Raw genomic sequence first — 23,285 nt, forward strand, 5'->3', positions numbered from 1 at the left:
AGATTAATATTTATTATGTATTCATTTTAAACCAAACTGCAAATCCAGAATAATTTCATTCTGTTGGCCAGAATTATTAAAATTAACAATAATTATTTTAGAAAGTATTAATAATAAAATGATTCAATTAATTTAAATTTAATTATTCTGTTAATAATTATAATACATTTTTCTATTTAATAAATACTTGTAATGAATAATTATCAGCTATTGGTATAGACCAAAACTGTTTCCTTGTTTTATTCATCATCCTAGTAAACATTCTCAGGGCTGTCAATCATCTCATCAGCTCTTCATATTAATTTTGGTTCATTGTTTCTGTTCATTCATCTTCTCCTCATCATATTCATCCATCACTTTTTCCAGTACGGCTCAAGGTGAAGTGGAGCACAAGTCTGCGGGTCATAGGAGAAGGTACCACCATCCATTTCCACTCTTTCCACTCAGGGGCTCCACCAAATCCTTTCTGAACAGCCCATGTAAAAATTGGGGGGGGGGAATTGCTGTAGAAAAAAAAAAATCAGTCAAAAAAACAGATCCCATCAAAACATCCCGTAAATACAGTACCTGTGAGATACTATTATAGTTTTTATTAATATTTTGAATTTATTTTTTTCACTTGTATGTAAATGTAAAGTTTAAGTCATTTTATTGTTTTTGACTTAGTTTTTTTTAATTGTATATATAGTGTTTATTTTTTATTTCAGTTTCCCTGCCAACTATCTAAAAAATAAGTTCACATTTTGTTGTTGCATACAAGAAAGATATGTAATGGTTAAACGTCCAAGGGCCTTTTTTAGACCTTGTACTAACAAGTTCCTCTTTTGTCTTTATACACATCCCTTCTTCCATCTATCTATCCATCCATCCATCATCCTGATTCTTATGCACTCAATGAAGCATGAGCTGGTGTCCTTCAGTTGTCCCGCGCTCAGAAAACGACGAAATAAATGGAAGAAGGTAAAGAAGGACAAAGAATGTCTAAAATGTTTGAACTTCTTGTTGTGGTACGCCATGAATTGCTTGATAGGAGCACAAATAGTGTGTTTTAAAGACAGTGGTGTATATGTGTTCATAATGCATTGTGTGTTTTAGTCTACTTCCTCTCTATGGTTTAGTCTGCTCGTCTCTCCGGACAAACATCTGAGACCACAAACACTGTTGCAGTCATTTCCGTTGATTTCATTGTCTGAGACAGAGACTAACTGGCCACTTAAATGAATTTGTTTAGCTAGAGATGTAGATTAAACTACACAGCATGTATTAATTAATGTGAACTATGACTAACATACTGATCTGGATCTCAAAACCTGATGAGAGGTGAGAATTTTTTTTTGTCTTGTCACTCTTTTCGAGTGTTTCCTGTTAGAACGAATTTCAGAACTCATCACACTTATATTGAGCTGCTCTCAACAATAAGGTGTAAGTAAATTTAAATAATTCTATTCTAATATATATATATAATGTATATATTAGCATGTAGTTTGTACATACACTCGTCCCAAAAAGTATTTAATTTATTTTATTATGCTGCACTTAAATTGAATTTCATTACATGTAATGATACCAAGTAGCATCTGCAAACAAATTATGCTTTTTCAGAACTGACTTCACTTTCCTGAGTCATTTTTGTAGCTAGTTTTAACCAAGTGATCTCAAAAAGGATGTACAAGTCGCTTGCCCTCAAGTTCACAATGTGAAAGCAAAACATTGACACACTAATAATGTTTGACAACCAGAAGTATCCAAATATATGTAGTCTTAATTTTAACTGTATATCTGTTGATTTTCTAATTTAAAACCCAACAAATAACTTTTATTGAAGTGATTGGCTTGATTGCTTTTCTTTAAAATATATGCTAGTTGGTATTTTCTATTCAGTGACATTCTAACTTTTTTTTTTAGTATCCAAACACGCTGTAAGATGTTTATGTTTTAGTTTTCACCATGTGGAAAATGGCTAACCATTTCTGTGGCAGAGCTTGAATGATTTTGCTTTGAGGAAATGTCAAAGGCTGGTTGTATAGCGTGAGTCAGTGGAACTTTCACAGACTGAGGTCAAGCTTGTATTGTCATCATTTGCTAGTAGACTTGTGCTCGTTGTTATTTGATTCTTGTGCATGTGAATCTGAATGGATTTGCGTCTAGCTTTATCTTGTGTGTATTTGAATGTCACCCACAGCAAGGTAAAAGATCTTTGGTGATTCGGTGTGTGCATGTAGTCACCATCTCAACTTTTTTTTTTTTGAAACACTGAACCGCAATAAAATTCAAGCTTAATCAAATATGCTTATTTTCACAGTTACAGCCTGGAAGGACTTGTAGAAGAGAAGGAAGGAAGGAAAAGCCTTAATCAGTGCATGGGGGAGGCCAGCCAGGAAACGAACTGTCCGTCGAAGCTGGAAAGAGAAGAGAGAGGCTCACTTGTGTCCCTGACAGAAGAGGAACAGGAATCAGACCTGGGCGACTGCAGCAGTTTGGACAGTCAGGTGAAGTACTATTTAGAAATAGATAGATCCAGCCCTAAAATCTGATTGGTTGTGCAACACTCATAGACATTGCAAAAAGACTATATATGCACCTGTCACCACACATCAGCTGAAATCTGTGTTAATGTAACAAAACCTATTAAAGCTAACTATATAACTTATATAAAGCTATATTTAAATTTTAATATTTTATTATTTTATCATTATATTATTTTAGTTTATAGTTTTAGTGAGTTTATTTTAAACCTTTTTTGTATATTTTAATATCATTATAAATATTTTGTATATTTTATTTTTGTATATATTAATATCATTTGAATTTATATTTGTTTTGTAAGCATATTATTAAAACCATTTAGATTACCTATATATTCTAGATTTTTAATTTATTTTAAATATTTTATCATATAATTTTATATTTGTGTGTATTTATTGTGGATATTTTAATAAAAAAATATTAATTAAATTAAAAAATAATTATTAAATGCAGTTTTTGTTAAACGTTTGTCTTATAACAACACTGTTTAAACATTTAGGCCCCATCTACAAGGAGACGTGTTTAGCGGTGTACGCATAAATTTTGTATCGTATTGGCATTTCGTCCAGACGGATCCGGCGTTTTGGGAGAGTGAAACCGATATTTTTTGAAACCGGGTCCCAGAGTGGATAAATCTGAAAACGCCACCTTTGTGTTTTCGTGTGGACAGCGAATCCGTATATTTTCTGAAACGATGACATCATCAGCCCATGTCTCGCCCCTAGTCAGACACCACTACGTCACGTAACAGCAACAAAAGCATGAACAAACACTGAACGATTGTCTTTTTATTAACTAACATTAACACAGATTAATAAATGTATTGTTCCATGTTCGTTTGTATACCACGCGCAAGGTTTATGCGCATAGTCCAAGTCGTCTTCTCCGTTTTTAGTGTATCTCTGTGGCAGAATTACAGCGCCACATGCTGGTCTGGCATGTATACTATATCGTTTTGTGTCAGTTTCGCGTGGCCGCAGATATTTCTTGAGACGAGGAGAAAAAAAAGATCGGATAGGGAAAGCTCTGGCTTCGTGTGGACGTAGCCTTAGTTTAGCCAAAAAGATGACAATGTTTAATATTTATGCATCTCTTTTACATGCAACAACAGTGTAAATTGACTGTCAAGGTCCATTTGATAATAACAATTGGAAAAAAATGAAAATATTTACTGACAATCTTCCTTTCTGCCAAGGAAATCCCATGTTTTGAGAGAAGGCTAAACAATCCTGCAGTGCGTCAGTTCTAGTATGCTGAATGCGTTTTTTAGAGTTGCATCTGCAGATTTTCCACTTAAATTAGTAGTCTTAATTCTATTGCATTTAATTACCCTGATTAATTGATTTGTTTACTGCTTTCAGAAGTCCATCCAGTCTGGACGAAGATGTGTCCCACCTTCACAATCCTTTCTCACCAAGTCTGTCTCCATGTTGGCCATCAGTCACAAAGATCTGGATGGTGAGTTTAAACACCTCTTCGGTTTTCTCTCCTGTGTCTCATTGGGCCACTCTGAGCTCTGCAGCACTGCTCTGAGTGCTATAGTGCAAACAACATATTTCATACATTTAAACAAAACAATTTTATAAGCTAAAACAATTTTATAAGCTTCAAAATTGCTTTTAGATCAGATGTTGCAGAGTTCAGAGTTTTGTTTTCTCTGCTGGTCTCTTGTGGTAAGATAAGGAGTGGAAATGTTCGGTCATATATTACCACACACTGACCACTCGCCTCCTGTCAGTCATATCTAACACCCGATTTCGTGTCCTGGGACCTTTATACTACAAACATATCCTGTATCAACTGGGATTGTTGATATTCTTCAACTCATCAGATGTGGACCTCCCGTGGTTCCCTTTCACTGTGGTGTCACCTTAAGGGAGTGGACATTTATTGCCAGTGTATTAGCACCTAGTTTTATTATAATGCCTGCTTTGATCTTTTTTGCTCATGTGATCATGGAACCCACAAGCAATCGGACGGCCGCGACCCAAGAGACGAATCTCCTTCTCCTTCAGCATCTCGCCCATGCTCCCCAAATCTAAAACACTCTTTTCTATTGGCTCTTCATCCAGTGATGAGGAGGAGGCAGTCAGTAAGTAAAAGAATATCCCACAATGCCTGGCGTGGCCCCTGCCCGACCCCTGCTTAATATGAAGTGTGTCCCCCTACCTCCCTTTTGTCACTAAGTTATTGATCAGATCGGCTCATTGAAATGATTTCTAAAACAACCATTCATTCATTCATTCATTTATTTATTTTTTTAAATTTTTTAATTATTTATTTATTTAATATTTTTTAATTAATACATTTTTTTATTTTAATTCTATTGTCCCATGTGTTGTTGAGTTTTATGTTGCAATTTATTGATCTGAAGTGTTTTATATAGTTGGATTTATCTTACTGTACTTATGGGTTAATACAAAATTATAAAAAAAATAATACTAAATGACTGAGGTGCCAAAATAATGAAACGGCTTTTAAAATTCTCTATGCAATAACTTAATGAACTTATATGTATGATTTGCATGTTGTCTGCTGATGCATTTAGTGTACAGTCAACAGAACTTTGAGGAGAATCTTTCTGAGAAAGTTAAGACTAGTTGAATTAATAAGGTTATAACTTGCTTCCTGAATTATAATACATTTGGTTTAATGGCGCAGATATTTCAAAGTACATTGCACCCTTGAGTACTGAGGTTTGTTATAGCTGTTGTAACACAGTGGTGCTTATGTATGGCGGACGTGTGTGTTTGCAATGCTTTTGATTCAAATTCTCAGCCCCTCATCTGACAGAAGAATGGTATTTTACGCATACTTTTGCTCAAGTCATTCATTCCTGTGGATTATTGGACGAATGGATAGTGGGTCTCCCAAATGAGACATTGCCACGTCTGTATAGTTCCTTTCCATTGGATCCATCTCTTTCCATGTCTTTCAAAGTAATTCAGATCCACATAAACACTTTTCATAGCACTGCTTATAGATTTCACAGCTGCTTAGAGCTTGTTTTAAATTGTAAAAAGAAATGGCTAATTAAAAAAAAAAAAAATCCTTAGCTGTTTTTTTTTTTTTTTTTTTTTAAGATCAAACTTATTGGTATAAAACCATTACAAATCAGTATCTGTAATTTTAGATGTCTAATTTAGCTCCAGGATCATTTGACTTTTAAAGTTTTTTTTTAATAGCCTAATGTTAATATACTTTGTCCTTTTCAAGCTTATTATACAGAGTAAGTTATACTGCCCCTAAAGGCTAAATGCAGTAACTACACCAACACTGGAACTAATAAAAATGTTTTAAAGGGGTCATATGATGCGATTTAAATTTTGCCTTTCTCTTTGGAGTGTTACATGCTCTTGGTGCATAAAGAAAATCTGTAAAGTTGCAATGACTAAAGTCTCAAATCCAAAGAGATATTCTTTATAAAAGTTCAGAGTCAGCCACACCTACCTTAAACGGCTCGTTCTAACACGCCCCCGCATATCTACCTCACTATGTGGGAAGATTTGCATAACGCCGCCCAAATGTTCACGCACAGAAAGAAAGCGCAACTTTTAGTCTCACTGTAGTTTTGTTGACGCTGCAGCCATGTCGTGAAGACGCTGTGTGCTTCGTTGTGAAAGCGAAACTACTTTGTTTGGTCTTCCAAAAGAGGACGATATCCGCTTCGTCATGCCTAGAGCTGATCTGTGCTGGTCGCTGAGGGAATACATCAACTTTCACCGTGGACGAAGCGGAATCCAGCCCGGGGTCGTCACATGTGGTTGCCGCTCATTCGTCGGATCTGCCGGGCGCGCCGTTCTCGACCACGTCGCCTCAGCTCACTCTAGCCCGGCCTCAGCTCACTCTATCCCGGCCTCAGCGCACGCTAAGCCGGGGCTTCCCCTCACGCTAGGCCGCTGTGTTTTTCGTGGTGAAAGCGAAAGTACTTTGTTTGGTCTTCCAAAAGAGGACACGAATACAAATAAGTGGTATTTACAACACTGTTCCAGAACAGTTCAACCCAAATATTCAGATGTGTCCAGCGCATTTTATGGAGGACTGTTTACTGATCCTGGGAGAGTAACGTTAGACTAAAATGCCGGCAGTTCTGACTCACGTAAGTACGTTTTCATTTAAAGGATTTGCCACTGATGATTCAAACGCGAGTTTTGGGCAGTAGAGTAGCACTTGTTTGTCATTTCTCTGATCACAAATGCAGACAGGGTTTTATGTTTACGCGGCGCAATGCAACGCAACGCGTAAAAAGACAGTATAAGTCATTATAATCAGTAATTATGTCCCCACTGGATGCAACAAATGCCTTGTTTGTAATGGGTTTTATGTTTTTGCCTCGTCGCTCCGGCCGGGACACGGCATCAACAGTATGTGAGGGGCGTAACATTTCCATCTCACGCTTGAGGTATTCGGCCAATCACAACGCATTGGATAGCTGGCCAATCACAGCACACCTCGCTTTTTCAGACCGATGAGCTTTGTAAAAATCGACGCGTTTCAAAAAGGCGGGGCATAGAGGAGAAACAATAATGTACAGTATGTGGAAAATGATGTGTTTTTTTTTTTTACTTTAAACCGCATAAACGCATTTCATTACACCAAATACACAAAATAATGTTCTTTTTAGCAGCATCATATGACCCCTTTAAAGTTTGTTGCAGTTTTATTGGTTTAATATCATTATTTACACTTTTTTTTTCTTTAACTGAACATATCTAAGCCAAACTCATCTAACACTGGTATAAAAAAAAAAACTTGTACAAACACAGCATAATCATTTATTATACAAGACCAAAAAAAAAAAAACGCACAATATGAGCCTGTTTCTCCAGTCCTTGCAAAACATTATCAATCATTTCATCTCTCACAGTTAAGCTTTTGTGGTTGCAGTACAATATTTTTCTTTAAGCTTTTTTGAGTGTTGTACAAATGTGCCATTTTGCTTGAAGAATTGCCTTTGTTCTCTGCAGGGCTGTAACTTAGAATCTATTCACGCCATAAAACTTCTTGTGTAATTTCTTTTTGTACAAGTACAAAACTCCTGAGGCTCACTGAAAAGTGATTAATAGTGTCAGTTGTTCTGTGGTCTCGTTTATGTCGTTTAGTCTTGTCTCCAATGTACTTTTGGTTTAATCAGTGTTTTTTCTCTCGTTTCACAGGTACATCAGGATCGTTAGAGTACAGGTACGACCCCTGCATCACATGATAATTGGCTATGTTAAAGTCCAAGTATTTATTTATTTATTTGTAATATTTATTATATTAATAGGCTATTAATATTTGAATTATATTTTTTAGCTTTTTTTGTCAGTTTTATTGGTATGGGATAGGTGATGAGATTTGAGAAATTATTTTTTTTATTTTTGAGCCAGATTATGTGGCAATGGAACCAAGAAATGTTGTGAGCCAGATTTAAACTCAAAGCTATATAGACAGAACTGCTATATAACTGCAAGGCCCAAGCTCTGACAGACCTTAATATACTCATGCTGTGTCTTAGTTGGCATACTTATACTATGCCCTAAAAATATGTACTCTTTTTGTGAAGAAAATGTACATACCTTGTCACAGTTAATCGTCTTGTCACAGTTAATATCATCCACAATTTGTTTCATTTAATTTCCTGGAGTGAACTGAAGCAGTGCGTACCGTTGGCACACTCATTTCAACATGCTACGATTTGGGGCACACTCATTCTAATTTTAAATACCGTTAAGAATGGATAGTATACAAATTAGGATGCAGGACCAGTTTTATATTTTCTCATTTTTCATCTTTTGTCTCATTCAGTATATCAGAGGAGGATCCGGGGCCGTTGCGGAGTGACAGTGAAGGAAAAGTTGGAGGAACCAAAGTGAGCAGGACCTTCAGTTACCTCAAGAGCAAGATGAGCAAGAAGAACAAGGTTGGTATACATTTTACTTTACTATATATGTATGTATATATGTATATGTGTGTGTATGTGTTTCAGCTGTAGTCAAACTAGAATTATTCCGCTCGAAAACCAACACATTTCCTTCAAGGCTTATCTAAACCATCTTAGACCTTATTAGTGGAAACAAATGTTATCGTTTTAGTTTGCCACATATCATGCTGATCTAATGGTGTTCTTTGATGCAGCAGCATGCACCTTCTATTTAACTTGAAGGTTTTCTTCCTGTGATTCCTGTTGATGATGAGGTTGCTGATGGTGTGAAAGCTCTCAGCAACCCCCGCACTATCTGAAGTTGCTAGAGCGCTTGCAGAGTTTGCTCTTGCGCAGGCAAATTAGGGCTTGCGGTAGGGAAGTTCAACAGGATGTAGAAGCAAGCTGTGGTCTCTCTATGGTTCTGTTTAAATATACCCGCTAACACTTCAGCTTTACAGCTCATGCAATTCTACAGCTCATGCAATTCTGTGAAAACAAATACATGTTAAAATCTATGACTTCACAGTTTCGAAGAACCTTCATGACATTTTTTTTTGATGTCCACATAAATCAGCTGGGCCACCATATATGGTTTATGAATTTAAATATGGTTATTTAGGATTTTATACACATATTTTGACTTAAGAAAACCCTACACATTAATTTGCCACATGTTTTTTTTTAACATAGTGTCATGTTGGTAACTAGGCCAGTGATGTAGACAGGATGCATCTTAATTGTTTGATGTCACATGGTCACTCCGGGGCTGAATTTACTGGAGTGTTGATTAGAATTTCGATCTATATTGAATCGGCTAAATGTCACAACAACACAAACAAAAAGCTGCCTCTTGTACTAGGGAGGGTCTATGGTAAAAGGAAGTGCACTGTATCTTTAAGTTGAGCCCCAATGTGAAAGACGACAGAAGGAAACTGCAGTCACTTCCTCTGGCTGGCTCGCCTGCTCTCCGTCATGGGAACTTATGTGTTTGTGCAGACAGACTCTTAACCTCATCTGCCATACCTTCAGGCCAGTGCGCTCACTGGCTACCTTGCATCTGGGATGTCTATGTTGTGTCGTAGGTTTTTACCGCAGGGTCGGTCACTGAAGATCAAGAATACTGGTGGTCTGGTTGAGGTAAGAATGTGTTACCAAAGAGCAGATGTTCGATTTTTTTCGTCATGTATATTGAAAATAGACATTTGTTTGATATTCTGTTCTGATGTTTTAGAGGTTTGATTTGCAATGTGTTATTTTAGTGGCTTGGCAACTTTTTTTTTGCTTCCCGAGATCATTGTTTCGCTCCAGTTAAGAATGGCGTGAATTACATAAATCTCTTGTGTTGTTGAAATAGTGGGGTTTTTTTTATTCTTGAACTTGCTTGGACATGTTTATACGTTTTAGCCATGTTTAAACTTTTTGGGAAGTGCACTTTGACCCTCTTCCTTTCTATACTGTTTGTAGCCAAATAATTTTTTTCCTAATTTTATGATATTAAGCCACCCATCCATACTCACTGGAATACTAGTTCAGTAAATGTACAGCAGCATTTTACTTGTTATTAGTGTGTATTGGATATTAAGAATTAATCAGACAGCTTTTAATCCTTTTAGTTGAATGCTGCCAATATTTTGTTGTTGTTGTTGTTTTCCCATTGTGGCTTGCACATGATCACAATCTTGGTATGCGACTGTTGGAGCAGATCAGACAGGGTTTTGTAATCAGGGTGGTCTGTAAAAATGGCCGCAATTTGCAGTTTCTCCACTAGAGCTATCTTTGTTCTCGAGCACATCACTGTAATGGAGTGAGCATACTGTGATTTTGACACTTCATGCAAGGTGTCAAAGAAACAAGGAAAAAGGACAGCATATTTGATGGATAGATGGTTGGATGATAGGTAGTTGGGTGTATAGAGAGATGATGGTAGACAGATGAATAAGATAGATGGCTAGATGGATAGATGTATAGATACATTTATATGTTGGTAGATGGATTGTTAGGGGGTAGGTAGATGGGTAGATAGATGGAAGGATGGGTAGATGGATGAGTAGATGGGTAGATGGATAAGATGGATGGGTGGATTGGTAGATGGATTGATGGGTAGATACATTTATAGATAGGTGGATGGATGGTTGGGGTAGGTAGATGGATGAAACTGGGCAGATGGATGATAGATTGGTAGATTGATTGACTGATGGGTAGATACATTTAGATGGGTAGATGGGTGGTTGGGGTAGGTAGATGAATAGATGGGTAGATAGATGGAATGATGTGTAGATGGATGAGTAGATGGGTAGATATATGGATAGATGGGTAGATTGGTAGATGGGCTGATGGGTAGATAAATGGGTAGATATATTTATAGATAGGTAGATGAAGTGATAGATGGGTAGATAAGATGGATGATAGATGGATGAGTAGGTTGGTGGATGGATGGATGGGTAAATTGGTAAATGGATTGATGGTAGATCAATTTTTAAATAGGTGGATGGATAGATGGTAGATAGATTGAAGATGGGTGGATGATAGATGGATGGGTAGGTTTGTGGATGGATGGATGGATGAATAGATGGATGGATGGATGGATGGATGGATGGATGATATGGTAAGAATGTGATATTGAGGACAGATGGAAGGATGGATGGATAGATTTTGACATTGAGGATGGATGTATGGGTAGATAGATGGGTAAGTAGATATGATGTTGAGAACAGAGAGAATACTGTAAATGTGATATTGAGGATAGATAGATGTTGAGAATATATACACGTGTGTGTTCATCCCTGCAGCTGGTATATGAATGAAAGTATTGATTATGCAGCTGATGAGGTTTGCCAGTGCTCTGCTGACACTGGGAGTTTTATGATGGATGTGCTCCACTCCCATTTAATCTCCCATCTGGGCAGGGACCTCACTGTAATGCACAGCTCAGACTGTCTGAAAGCACTGTACATCACACATCTACACTCTGATTTATTCATTCACCTTTTGGCTTGTATTTTGCAGGAGAAGGAGAAGGACAAGAATAAGGAGCGTGAACGAGATGTCAAAGACAAGGAGAAGAGAGCCTCAAACGGGCATCTCTTCACTGCAGTCATGACAGTACCCACAATCCCCTGCCAGCAGTGCAACAAACCCATCAACACTAGAGATGCCTTCCTCTGCACCAGTAAGAAATAGAATACAGAACTCTATTCTACTCTCTATAATCGTCTCTACTATTCTGCGCTCTATTTTCTGCTTTACTGTGCTTTCTTTAATGATTTACATTTTTTATTCTTTTTCACTCTTTTCAATTCTACATTCTCATTTATTTCATTTTATAATCTTTACTATTCTATACTGTATTTCTGTTCTCTTCTATTGCATATTCGGCACTCTTCTATTTTTATTTACTGTTCTATACTTTGTTTTACAACCTTTTCTAAACTTGATACTTCACTCTTCTCCTCTCTACTTTTCCCTTCTATTCAACTCTATTCTACACGGTATACTCTACTCTTATATTCTATAATCTTTATATTGGTCTATACTCTACTCTCTATTCTATACTCTTATATTTACATTTTTATACTCTATTTTACACTCTATTCAACATTCTATAATCTACTGTTTTTCGGTATACTTTTTTTTTTTTTTTTATTTTTTTTACTCTACTCTCTATTCTATACTCTTATATTTACATTTTTATACTCTATTTTACACTCTATTCAACATTCTATAATCTACTGTTTTTCGGTATACTTTTTTTTTTTTTTTTTTTTACTATTTTCTACTGTATTTCTATACTCTAAATTCTGTACTCTTCCATTCTATACTCTGTTCTGCTCAGTAAATTGTATACTCTTCCATTCTGTTCTCTGTTCTGCTCAGTCAGTACACTATATGTTCTACATCACACTATATAAATTATTTATTATTCTATACTCTATTTCAGAGTTGCCCAGAGTTATGGGAATGTCTTTTCTATCTGTGTTGGGGGAAAAAAAATCTCAATTGAAAGGAAACAATAATAAATTAAATTGTATGCTAGAACAATGATATTCATATGGCTAAAATGACTAAAAACTCCTTATAAAACACTCCTGTAAAAAGAGGTAACTGCATGCAATTTGTTATGATAAAAATACAAATTTCATACAATACATCCGTTTAATTAAAATTAATTTGGATCAGCATCAGTTGTGAAGTTATTCAATTAAAATTGTGCAAAAACAAAAAAATTGGTAAAATACTGATCTGTTCTATTCTGTTGCTTCTTTTGTTTTGCCATAGGCTGGTGTCTTTTTTTGGCACTTCCTCCTTTACTGTCATTTGCAGCGCAGTCGTGCATAGTTTAATTTACCACTGTGAAAGTGTTTTTTGCAGAAGCTTGCTTCGCAAGAGATTCACACAGGAAGTTGGTTAAATAAATTTTATTCCATAGAGAAAATGCCCACAGATTGTCTCTAGAAATAAAAAAGCTGTTTTAATTAGCTAGTCAGCGACAGCTTCTAAGATGTAGATAAGTAATTGTGATTTAAAACCGCACATGAGCAGGTTTCTGTAGAGACACGGTTGGGCACAATATGTGTGGAGAATTGGGTTAATATGTGTCTCAGAGTAAGCAGTGTTTTAAAGAAAGGAAGAAAAAAAATAAAAGAGTAATCATGGCTATCTGCCCAGTCAGGCCTTACAAAGTGTTGCATCACTCTGTGGCTCCACCCGCACACAGCTGGCGAGGCTCAGCGCTGCACCGAGGCCAGTCAGTGTGCTGGAACATCCTGTCAGCGCACCGCTACCGCCATTGCTCTCTCTTGTTTCTTGTTCTCAGAGGATGTGCTGGCAGACTCATTACCATGTCCTCTCGTTTCCCAAAAGTGACTGACGCGCGATACACTTTTAGTCAGTTTGATCAGATCTCTGAAAGTCTTGTGTAACGTTGTTGTTGTTATTATTATTTAACAATTGAATACTCTGCTATTAAATGCTAAATACTTTTTTTTTTGCTGAATAAAAGTATGAATTAAAAAATCTAAATAAATGAATTAAAATAAAGATTTTACTGACCCCACATTTTTGAATGATAGTGTATGTTGCTTTTCTTGTAAAATAGTCACTTTCCGTGACTCTGTGGGATTTTCTGGAGAAGTTCTGTTGGAGTGGGGAAAGTTGTGAACTCGTGGGCAAATTATCACAATCTCTACACCTTCAAACATGTAGGTTGTTGAAGTTCTCCCTGTTGAAAAAACCAGCATATGCTGGTTAGGTATGTTTTGACACTGGGATGCTGGTTTAAGCTGGTCCTTTGCTGGTTTAACCAGCAAAGGACCAGCTTAAACCAGCATCCCAGCGTCAAAACATTCCTAACCAGCATATGCTGTTTTTTTCAACAGCTAGCAGCCCTTGATACCATCATGCACACGATCTGAGATTATGTGTGGTTTTGTTTTTAAAAGCTTGTAAATCTCTTTTGGGTGTGTCTAACTGTACTGCAGTTTTGTGGTCATGAGGTGCAAAGTACACTGAAAGAGAAAAGCAAAAACACCTCTGTGCAGGTTTGTTTTGACTGAGAATTAGCGTTAACGTTAGCATAATATCTGCATAATATCAAATTGGTTGTACATTTGAAGTAACCAATCATTTGTGTCATATGTTTATATATTGTGTCTGAATTTTAATTTCAATCAACTCTTCTTTTTTATATTTAACTTCTAAAATACACAATTTTAGCTTGTTTTCATAGAGAAAACAAGTGTAAACACTGACTTGGCACATATACTTGAAATCTTTAAACGTTCAAGGCTAGTAATGACTCAATCGAAGTGTTTGTGGTTAAATTTGTGGTAAACATCAGCTGTTTAGCAGAGGTGGAGTCACGCAGGAAAAGGCTAATCTCACTCTCTCCTACACAAACAGAGAAGCAGGAAATGGCACAGTGTTCGTTACAGTGCCACTTTTCTTCCAGATGCCTATTCTGTTTGCTGCTGTTTTTTTTCTAGCTTCAGGCTTATTCTATCTGCTTTTGCATAAGAACAAGTGGAATATAACACTAGATTGATGGATAAAGGCCTGTGCATTCAGTACTGACTGTACGGTTTGTTTGTGTGTGTGTTTGTTTTCAGATTGCAATGCACAAGTCCACAAAGGCTGCAGAGAGAGTCTTCCTGTTTGTGCCAAGGTCAAAATGAAGGTATTCCATTGTCTTTTATCTTGGGTCTCATATGACATATGTCATAAACAGTGAAACTTTTGCACTTTTGATATGTTTCTTTGCTAATTATTGTCAGTTTTATGACCAAAACTGTAGAAATAACACAAGTAATGGGGAAGTTTACTTACCACAAATTTAAGATTCTGTCAGTATTTACTCAAAAGTGGATTGAGTGGATCTTAAAAGTATGACATGAGTATAAATTAATAATGACAGAATTTTCATTTTTGTGTGAGCTCTTCTTTTAATATCATAATATGGATCTATGCAGATTAAAGACTCTTCAAATATTTCTTTCAGCAGCAAAAACAGCAGCAGACCGTTCCAGATTCTGCCTCGACATCTGGTGTCACGCTTAGAAGTAAAAGTAAGGTCCTCATATAATCATGCATTTGTTCATGTTTTATGTATTTCTGCTTTATTTCAAAAATATGACCGTGTAATCTTGTTAATATGTTTAGCCCTGCCAGCACGGGATCGTCCATGGTCTGCCATCTCCATTCCCGATGATCAACCCGCTCCTCCCGCCCCTCCTCGGAAAAGCCCCAGCAGTATCATGTCTTTCAACAGCAACCCGCTGTCTAAGAGCATGTCCATTAATAACATTGCAGGGTCAGTGCCAATGCTAGCTGATAACATACAGATGTTTTTAGATTTACTATTGTAATTGCTTTAAAAATCACAGTTTTGCACCATTTTTTTAGTATCTTCACAAGATTTCTTCATTGTTTTTGTTTTTTATTCGTCATTATAAAACAGATGAAAATTGTGGCCTTGATATTTTGATTTTGAGCTCACTACATTTTAAAATCAATAGGGCATTAAAACATGGAGTATATAATATATCTTATGCTCTTTGCACATTCAGACAAATGGAAGACCCTCCTCTAAAGAGTCTGAAGTTTCTGTCCCAATCGACCGACTCTCTTCACAAGACCAGTAAAGTCAGCGAGTCCACAGAATCTCTTACTGATGAGGGTAAGTCTCTTCATTTCATACTTGAATCATTACCAATAAAATATACACCTGTCTTGAGTCCAATCAAGTTATTAAGTTTTTTATTAATTATTTACAGTGTGGTTATTCATAATAATTCAATCATTCAATTGTTTACAATTGCAAATATATTATTATTATTATTATCTAGATTTATCTAGAATTTATTTTATATTATTATATATTATTAATTATTTTTTATTTTATTTTTTTAAGAAATACATTTTATGAATGGATTTTTTTTTCCTCCAAGGATTAAATTGGACAAAAGTTGACAGTAAATACATTTTTAACATTTACACAAGATTTAGATTTCAAGTAAACGGTGTTCTTTTGAACTTTCTATTCACTAAAGAATCCTGAAATATGTAAAATCCCCAAAATATTAAGCATCTTAACTGTTTTCAACATTTGCCATTACATCACAAATTACAGTTTCAATAAAATAAAATAAAAAAACGATATTTTAAAATTACAGTAATTTCACATTTTTATTGTTTTTTTTATTTTTTATTAAATAAATACAGCCTTTCATTACATTACAAAAACATTAAAAGCCTTAGCATTGGTAATGTAGCTGATCTTTATGAATGATTGACATTCACTTTATATAAACAGAAACAAATGTATATAGTCTAGACAACAGCATCGTTCTAATCATTCTGTATGGCAGGTACAGAGATGATGGACAGTCAGTTGATGGGAGAGTTTGAAGCTGATGCCAAAGATCTGGAAGCAGATTCATGGAGTTTTACGGTGGACAAGAAATTCCTGAAACAGCTTAAAAAGGATGTTATCAAGAGGCAAGATGTCATCTACGGTAAGAGTCACACCAGACCCTCCCAAGAAGCTTCTGCTTTCATTTTCAAACTTTGTGAGAAGAAGTATTGAAACTGTTGAATGAGGTCACTGACACACTTGTAAGGTCATCTGATAAAGTTCCTGCCTCCTCTCATTATTAGAACTCATCCAGACAGAAATGCACCACGTGAGGACCTTGAAGATTATGGCTGATGTTTACAGTAAAGGGCTACTGAGAGAGGTTCAACTGGAGGTTCAGACTGTAGCGAAGATGTTCCCCATGTTAGATGATGTTCTGGACTTGCACACACAGTTCTTCTCACAGTTGCTCGAAAGGAAGAAAGAGTCAGGGAGCCAGGAAGAGGGTGGCTTTGTTATCCGAAAGATTGGTGATGTGCTGGTCTCTCAGGTAAGTTGTAGTTGTCAAACTTGTGATTGAACACTGAGAAGAGTGCCTCTAAATCTGTGGAAATGCATTGATTTGTAATCTCTGGAACATTTAGTATAAGAAACATACAATTTTTTTCCACCATTTATTTTTCCCTAGTTCTCAGGTTCCAGTGCCGAGAGAATGAAGAAGGTCTATGGGAAGTTCTGCAGCAGACACAATGAAGCTGTTAACTTCTACAAGGAGCTTCACACCAAAGACAAACGTTTTCAAGCTTTCATCAAGGTAGCCATCTCATATTATTTTGCCTTCACGAATTTCTCATAGTATGTTAGTTTGTAAAATTAGCTTAAAGCGTTCATTTTTTTCCTCCTATTGTTTCCTGCTCAAGCCTGAAAATGGAACTGATCCTGTGTTTCACATCTGTTTCTGTTTTCCAGAAAAAGATGAGCAGCCCTGTTGTCCGACGGCTAAGCATTTCTGAGTGTATATTGTTAGTCACACAACGAATAACAAAGTATCCTGTCTTACTACAGAGAATACTGCAGCACACGAAAGGTATGATTAGTTACTATACTCGTCAGGCTATTTTAATACCCTTGAACTCATCTGTAGTGCTCCAGGTAATATTCTAAAGTATTTCATGACAGAAAATGAAGACGACCATGCAGATGTAACCCAAGGTCTGAAGATGGTGAAGGAGGTGATTGCTGCCGTGGACAATAAAGTGAATGAGCATGAGAAGAAAAAGAGGCTAAAGGAAGTGTACAGCCGGACAGACAGCAAGTCCATCATGAGGATGAAAAGTGGGCAGATGTTTGCCAGAGAGGATCTGCTACGTGGGCAGAAGTTAATTCACGATGGGCCACTACAGCTCAAGAACTCTGCGGGCAGACTCAAGGGTGAGAACCAGTGCAATGGGTTCATTGGTGAATGAATATATCAGCAGATAAAAAGAAGCTGAAAAAAATTCTCAGAACCCCTTAGCAACCGCATAGAAAAACCACCCAAAACACACTAGCAACTACATAACAGCAACAATATAAAACCCACTCAGAAAACCTTAGCAACTGCATAGCACCAGACTGGCAACCACATGCAACACCCTAGCAACCAAGTAACAACGTGTAAGACACTTTAACAGGACACCATATAGCAACACCCTGGCAACCACATAAAACAATGATGTGTAAAAGACACTCAGAACACTTTAACAGCCTTACAGCAACCACATAGCAACACCCAGACAACCACACAACAACAATTACATGTAAAAGACACTCAGAACTCATTAACAAACTTATAACAACCACATAGCAACACCCTGGCAACCACATAACAACAATTACATGTAAAAGACACTCAGAATGCCTTAACAACCTTATAGCAACTGCATATTAACACCCAGGCAACGACATGACATAACAATTACATGTAAAAGTCACTCAGAATACCTTAACAACCTTATAGCAACTGCATAGCAACACCCTAGCATCCACATAACAACAACATGTAAAAAAAGACTCTCAGAACACATTCCCAACTGCATGGCAACACCCTACCAACCACATAAAATGTGTAAAAGGCATTTAGAACACCTTAACAACCTTATAGCAACTGCATAGCAACACCCCGGCAATCACATAACAACAATTACATGTCAAAGACACTCATAATATCTTAGCAACCTTATAGCAACCTCATAGCAACACCCTGGCAATCATATAACGTAAAAAAAGACAATCAGAACACATTCCCAACTGCATAGCAACACCCTACCAACCACATAAAAACAACGTGTAAAAGACACTAAAAAGACACTCACAACAACTTGACACCCACGTATCAACAGCAACATCCTCAGTAGCAAAACTACTCAGAACACCTTACCAACCACATAGCAAAATCCTAGCACTCACTCGCCACAGATTAGCAACCACATGCTAAAATCATTTAGAACACCTTAACCACATGACAACACCCTAGCAACCACCCACAACACTTTAGCAACAGCAGAACAAAAGCAACAAGCTGAACAAAATAGCATCTGCAGAACAGCGCCATGGAAGCCATCCACATTTTAAAATTGTGGTGTGACTTTTGCCTCTCACATTTAATTCAGAAAATGTAATAAGCTAGTTTCACATTTCAAAATACAGTGCATCGATAAACAGCCTTGACATTTCGCTGACAAAACGAAGTCATGTCTATCACCATAGCAACATACCCCCACACTAACACAAACAGGGCCTGCTTTTTAATCTATCTATGATGCGTTCTTCTCCAGATGTCCAGGCTTTGCTGCTGAGGGACGTGATTGTGTTCCTACAGGAGAAAGATCAGAAATATATTTTCGCATCCTTGGTATGTTTATCATTAAACCTCTGCCTGTGACTCCCTGAACAGTGTTCATCAATAATGTTTACTTTACACTTTCTTGTTTGGATGCTGGAATCCAGTATTGTGTAATGTCTCTGGCACTCTATCAGCACTGGTTTTCATAGGAACATTGGCATATTAAGTTCTTTGGCGCTTTCTAATTGTGTGTCTTCGCCCCATTATTTTCTAGTCCCATCTCATCTTCTTGTTCTCCACTCTCAGGACCAGCGCTCCACTGTCATCTCCCTGCTGAAACTCATCGTGAGGGAAGTAGCCAACGAGGAGAAAGGATTGTTCCTGATAACGGCAGGCATTGAGAAGCCTGAGATGGTAGAAGTATACGCCAACTCTAAGGAGGAGAGGAACACATGGATGCAGCTCATTCAGGAGGCCATGCAGTCAATGTGAGTCTCTGAATCTGTTTCTCATTTTATCTACAGGAAGAAGGGATGCACAATATATCAATCGATAACCGATAACGTTTTTTTTTTAGGCCAATATTGAATATTTAATTATACATCTAATTTTTGCTATTTTTACATTTAGCTTTTCTGTCATCTTATGCTCACTTAAATTTAATTCTTAAAAACTAAAAATAACACTGTAAATTGTAATCTTTAGCAAATGTTTATATATATCTACATTCCTTTTTTCGGTGTTTTTATTTTTAATTTATCTTGATAAAATAGTACAAATAATAATTAAAAATAAGCTTACCATAATTGACAAAAGGTACTTTAAACATCACAATTTGTGAGAGCTGGTAGTCTTTCTTTACAGACTCTCGATTTCCTCCAGGGAGGGAGATGATGATGAAGGTGTGCCTAGTGAAAACGAAGAGGACAGAAGACTTCAAGAAATCAAAGTCAAGGAGTTGAGAGGTACTGAATTCCATTTTTCCTTTTCTGGCTTAAAATGACTTAATTTGTGTGTGTGTGTGTGTGTGTGTGTGTGTGTGTGTGTGTGTGTGTGTGGAGGGCTAAGATTTAGAACATAATTTAGTTTTAAAATGACTCTATGAAGTGGAGGGTGTTATCTACATGTTGCATCAGATCACAGTGCAGCTTGTGCGTATGGTCCCTGGCCAGTTACACAAGCTTTCCTAATCAGAATCACATTAAATATGTGAGTCACACAGTCTCAAAAAGACCTCAATACTGGCTGTGCTTGTAGCAGTTACTAGTTAAATGAATAATGAAAATAATAAAACGCAAAAAGTGTTTTCAGATATGAATGATTTATTATTTAAAACTCAAATATTTTTTGCTGTTATAATACAAGTAAGCAATGTAATAATACTAATTGGTCAAATTAATAGAAGTAAAAATATAAGCATTTTCAATATGCTCAGACTTTTTCATATGAAAATAACAAAAATGCAATAAATGCTGAACAAAATTGCTTTATGATTTGTAGCTATTTGTTGACATTGAAATTATTTTTGACATTAAAATACAGGTGGATGCTTAACATTGGTAGTTGTTGAGAAAACGGAGTATGGGAAAAATCACTATTTTATTATAGCAAATAATAATAAATTTTTGTTATTAACTTTTTATTATCTTACAAAAGTAAACACAGACAATACAGTCTTAAGGTCTTTGCACACTGAGTCCGAAATTTTCGCACGTTAAAAAATAAATATGACCTCACGTTGTGTCAATCACGTTTACACACTGCCTCTGAAACTTTTGTCCGTCATAAAAAAAAAATTCAGACCAGGTTTGATTTTCTGCATTTTTGCATCCGTAGCAAGCATTTTGATAGGAAAGGATGACAAATACGAAAAAAAAAACGAAAAACGCATATAAAAATTTCTGATTTTTCGACATTTTTAAACACAATAGTGACTAGAATGACTGAAAAACCCATGAAAATTAGATGTAAAAGGTGTATAAATGCTGCTAAAATTAAGTGAATCTTAGGTTTCTCGTTATGAAATAAACATCTGTCTTTACAGATCAGCTGCATAAGAGGGATGAGCAGATCTTGACTTTACTGGAGGAGAAAGTGAAGTTGTTCAGGGACATGTGCGACTGTGGCTTACCAGACGAGACCGGCCTTCGCAACCGAATGCTCTTCAGAGCCACACCCGATGACATCACCAAAGGAGAACCAATCATGAAGGAGGCTCTGAAGGAAGGTGAGGCAACCAGTACAGTTATATAATGCTTATTATATAAGTCAGAAAAACACTGTAGGCGTCTTACAAACATATGGCAGCTAGTAAACTTGATACATTGGGAATATGTTTTTATGAATATTGCAGTCTTAGAGGGCTAAGATTTAGAACATAATTTAGTTTTAAAATGACTCTATGAAGTGGAGGGTGTTATCTACATGTTGCATCAGATCACAGTGCAGCTTGTGCGTATGGTCCCTGGCCAGTTACACAAGCTTTCCTAATCAGAATCACATTAAATATGTGAGTCACACAGTCTCAAAAAGACCTCAATACTGGCTGTGCTTGTAGCAGTTACTAGTTAAATGAATAATGAAAATAATAAAACGCAAAAAGTGTTTTCAGATATGAATGATTTATTATTTAAAACTCAAATATTTTTTGCTGTTATAATACAAGTAAGCAATGTAATAATACTAATTGGTCAAATTAATAGAAGTAAAAATATAAGCATTTTCAATATGCTCAGACTTTTTCATATGAAAATAACAAAAATGCAATAAATGCTGAACAAAATTGCTTTATGATTTGTAGCTATTTGTTGACATTGAAATTATTTTTGACATTAAAATACAGGTGGATGCTTAACATTGGTAGTTGTTGAGAAAACGGAGTATGGGAAAAATCACTATTTTATTATAGCAAATAATTAATTTTTGTTATTTTTTATATTATTTTATCTTTTTTATTTTAAATTAATGTGCATATACACATAAGTAAGCCATTCTAGGTTTATTCCCCCAAATATTCTAAATGCTACGACTCTGTGGTGCTATCAAAACATTGCTGTTTGTTTTGTACGTCTGACCAGACTAGCATAGCGACAGTGACACAGCCAATGGCATGAGTTTGAGGGCAGGGCTGAGTGTTTACTGACCAATAGCAGTTGGGGGAGTGTTAGCGGAAACCTGTTTGAAAACAAAATTGCTGTTAGTGACAGAAAATACATGCTTTACCGATAAAGAAGAATTCATGCATGTGCTTTAACAAAAAATACAAACTTCTTTTTTAAAATGCCTCTAAATCCATTGAAAGTGACAAAACAACAATTAGAATTAAGTGATATTCTGGAACAGCATTTTAGAGTGTACTTAGCGAGAAAGATCTTGAAAGTGCTGAGAAGATGCCTTGGCTTTGAATGTGGGAGTGATAGATAGTGCTTGTCACAGTTCATACAGAAAGTAGGAGTATTCATTAGAGGAACGTGGACATGGGCAGAATCGATACGTAAAGCTGATCTGAATCCACAGGACAGGAACAGATAATGGATTGCTTTAATGCTGCAGGTCAAGAATGGGAAAGAGTATTGATTACTGTCTCCTCTTAGCCTTTTGTGAGCTGTTGGTGTGTGTTTGATTTTTCTATAAACATCAGTTGTTCCTTATTGGGTGAATCTAACTAATTTTAAATCAAGTGTATTTTATTTTATTTCATTTTCAAAATATAGTTGTTTCTGTTTCTTGATTTCGGAGTGAATTATGGCCTAGACATGTTTTTTGACATTTGATCTACCATTTAGTGTTTGCCTGCATTTAAGGGATCATATGACATTGCTAAAAAATAATATTATTTTGTGTATTTGGTGTAATGAAAGGTTCAAAAACACATTATTCTCCACATACTGTACATTATTGTTTCTCCTCTATGCCCCGCCTTTCTGAAACGCGTACATTTTTACAAAGCTCATCGTTCTGAAAAGCGAGGTGTGCTCTGATTGGCCAGCTATCTAGTGCGTTGTGATTGGCCGAATTCCTCAAGCATATGACGGAAATGTTACACCCTTACCATACTGTGATGTCTTATACCGATGCGACGAGACAAAACCAAAAAAAAACATTATAAACGCGGCATTTGTTGCATCCAGTGGGGACATAATTACTGATTATAATGACTTATACTGTCTTTTTACACGTTG

The 23,285-nt window shown here is 36.3% G+C and overlaps 1 protein-coding gene across 6 annotated transcripts in view; it reads left to right on the forward strand.

The window, feature by feature from the left end:
• The window catches only part of LOC107654139 (A-kinase anchor protein 13-like), a 102,107-nt gene that overhangs the window by 68,068 nt on the left and 10,754 nt on the right, over positions 1-23,285 (forward strand). For 2 of the 6 annotated variants that reach the window (XM_016441075.1, XM_016441077.1), the window contains exons 12-32: positions 367-414; positions 901-960; positions 2,303-2,489; positions 3,888-3,984; positions 4,496-4,618; positions 7,683-7,707; positions 8,314-8,428; positions 11,438-11,600; positions 14,536-14,603; positions 14,925-14,991; positions 15,086-15,236; positions 15,493-15,602; positions 16,294-16,440; positions 16,583-16,830; positions 16,969-17,094; positions 17,250-17,367; positions 17,460-17,711; positions 19,097-19,173; positions 19,411-19,592; positions 19,969-20,069; positions 21,149-21,331. In XM_016441075.1, coding sequence (XP_016296561.1) covers positions 367-414; positions 901-960; positions 2,303-2,489; positions 3,888-3,984; positions 4,496-4,618; positions 7,683-7,707; positions 8,314-8,428; positions 11,438-11,600; positions 14,536-14,603; positions 14,925-14,991; positions 15,086-15,236; positions 15,493-15,602; positions 16,294-16,440; positions 16,583-16,830; positions 16,969-17,094; positions 17,250-17,367; positions 17,460-17,711; positions 19,097-19,173; positions 19,411-19,592; positions 19,969-20,069; positions 21,149-21,331 — 2,648 coding nt within the window. The remainder of the gene's footprint in view (positions 1-366; positions 415-900; positions 961-2,302; positions 2,490-3,887; positions 3,985-4,495; positions 4,619-7,682; positions 7,708-8,313; positions 8,429-11,437; positions 11,601-14,535; positions 14,604-14,924; positions 14,992-15,085; positions 15,237-15,492; positions 15,603-16,293; positions 16,441-16,582; positions 16,831-16,968; positions 17,095-17,249; positions 17,368-17,459; positions 17,712-19,096; positions 19,174-19,410; positions 19,593-19,968; positions 20,070-21,148; positions 21,332-23,285) is intronic. The other 4 variants (XM_016441079.1, XM_016441078.1, XM_016441076.1 and 1 more) reach the window with 4 other exon arrangements.

The sequence above is a fragment of the Sinocyclocheilus anshuiensis genome, unplaced genomic scaffold, assembly GCF_001515605.1.
Source record: "Sinocyclocheilus anshuiensis isolate Anshui unplaced genomic scaffold, SAMN03320099.WGS_v1.1 scaffold115, whole genome shotgun sequence".
Classification (NCBI taxonomy): domain Eukaryota; kingdom Metazoa; phylum Chordata; class Actinopteri; order Cypriniformes; family Cyprinidae; genus Sinocyclocheilus; species Sinocyclocheilus anshuiensis.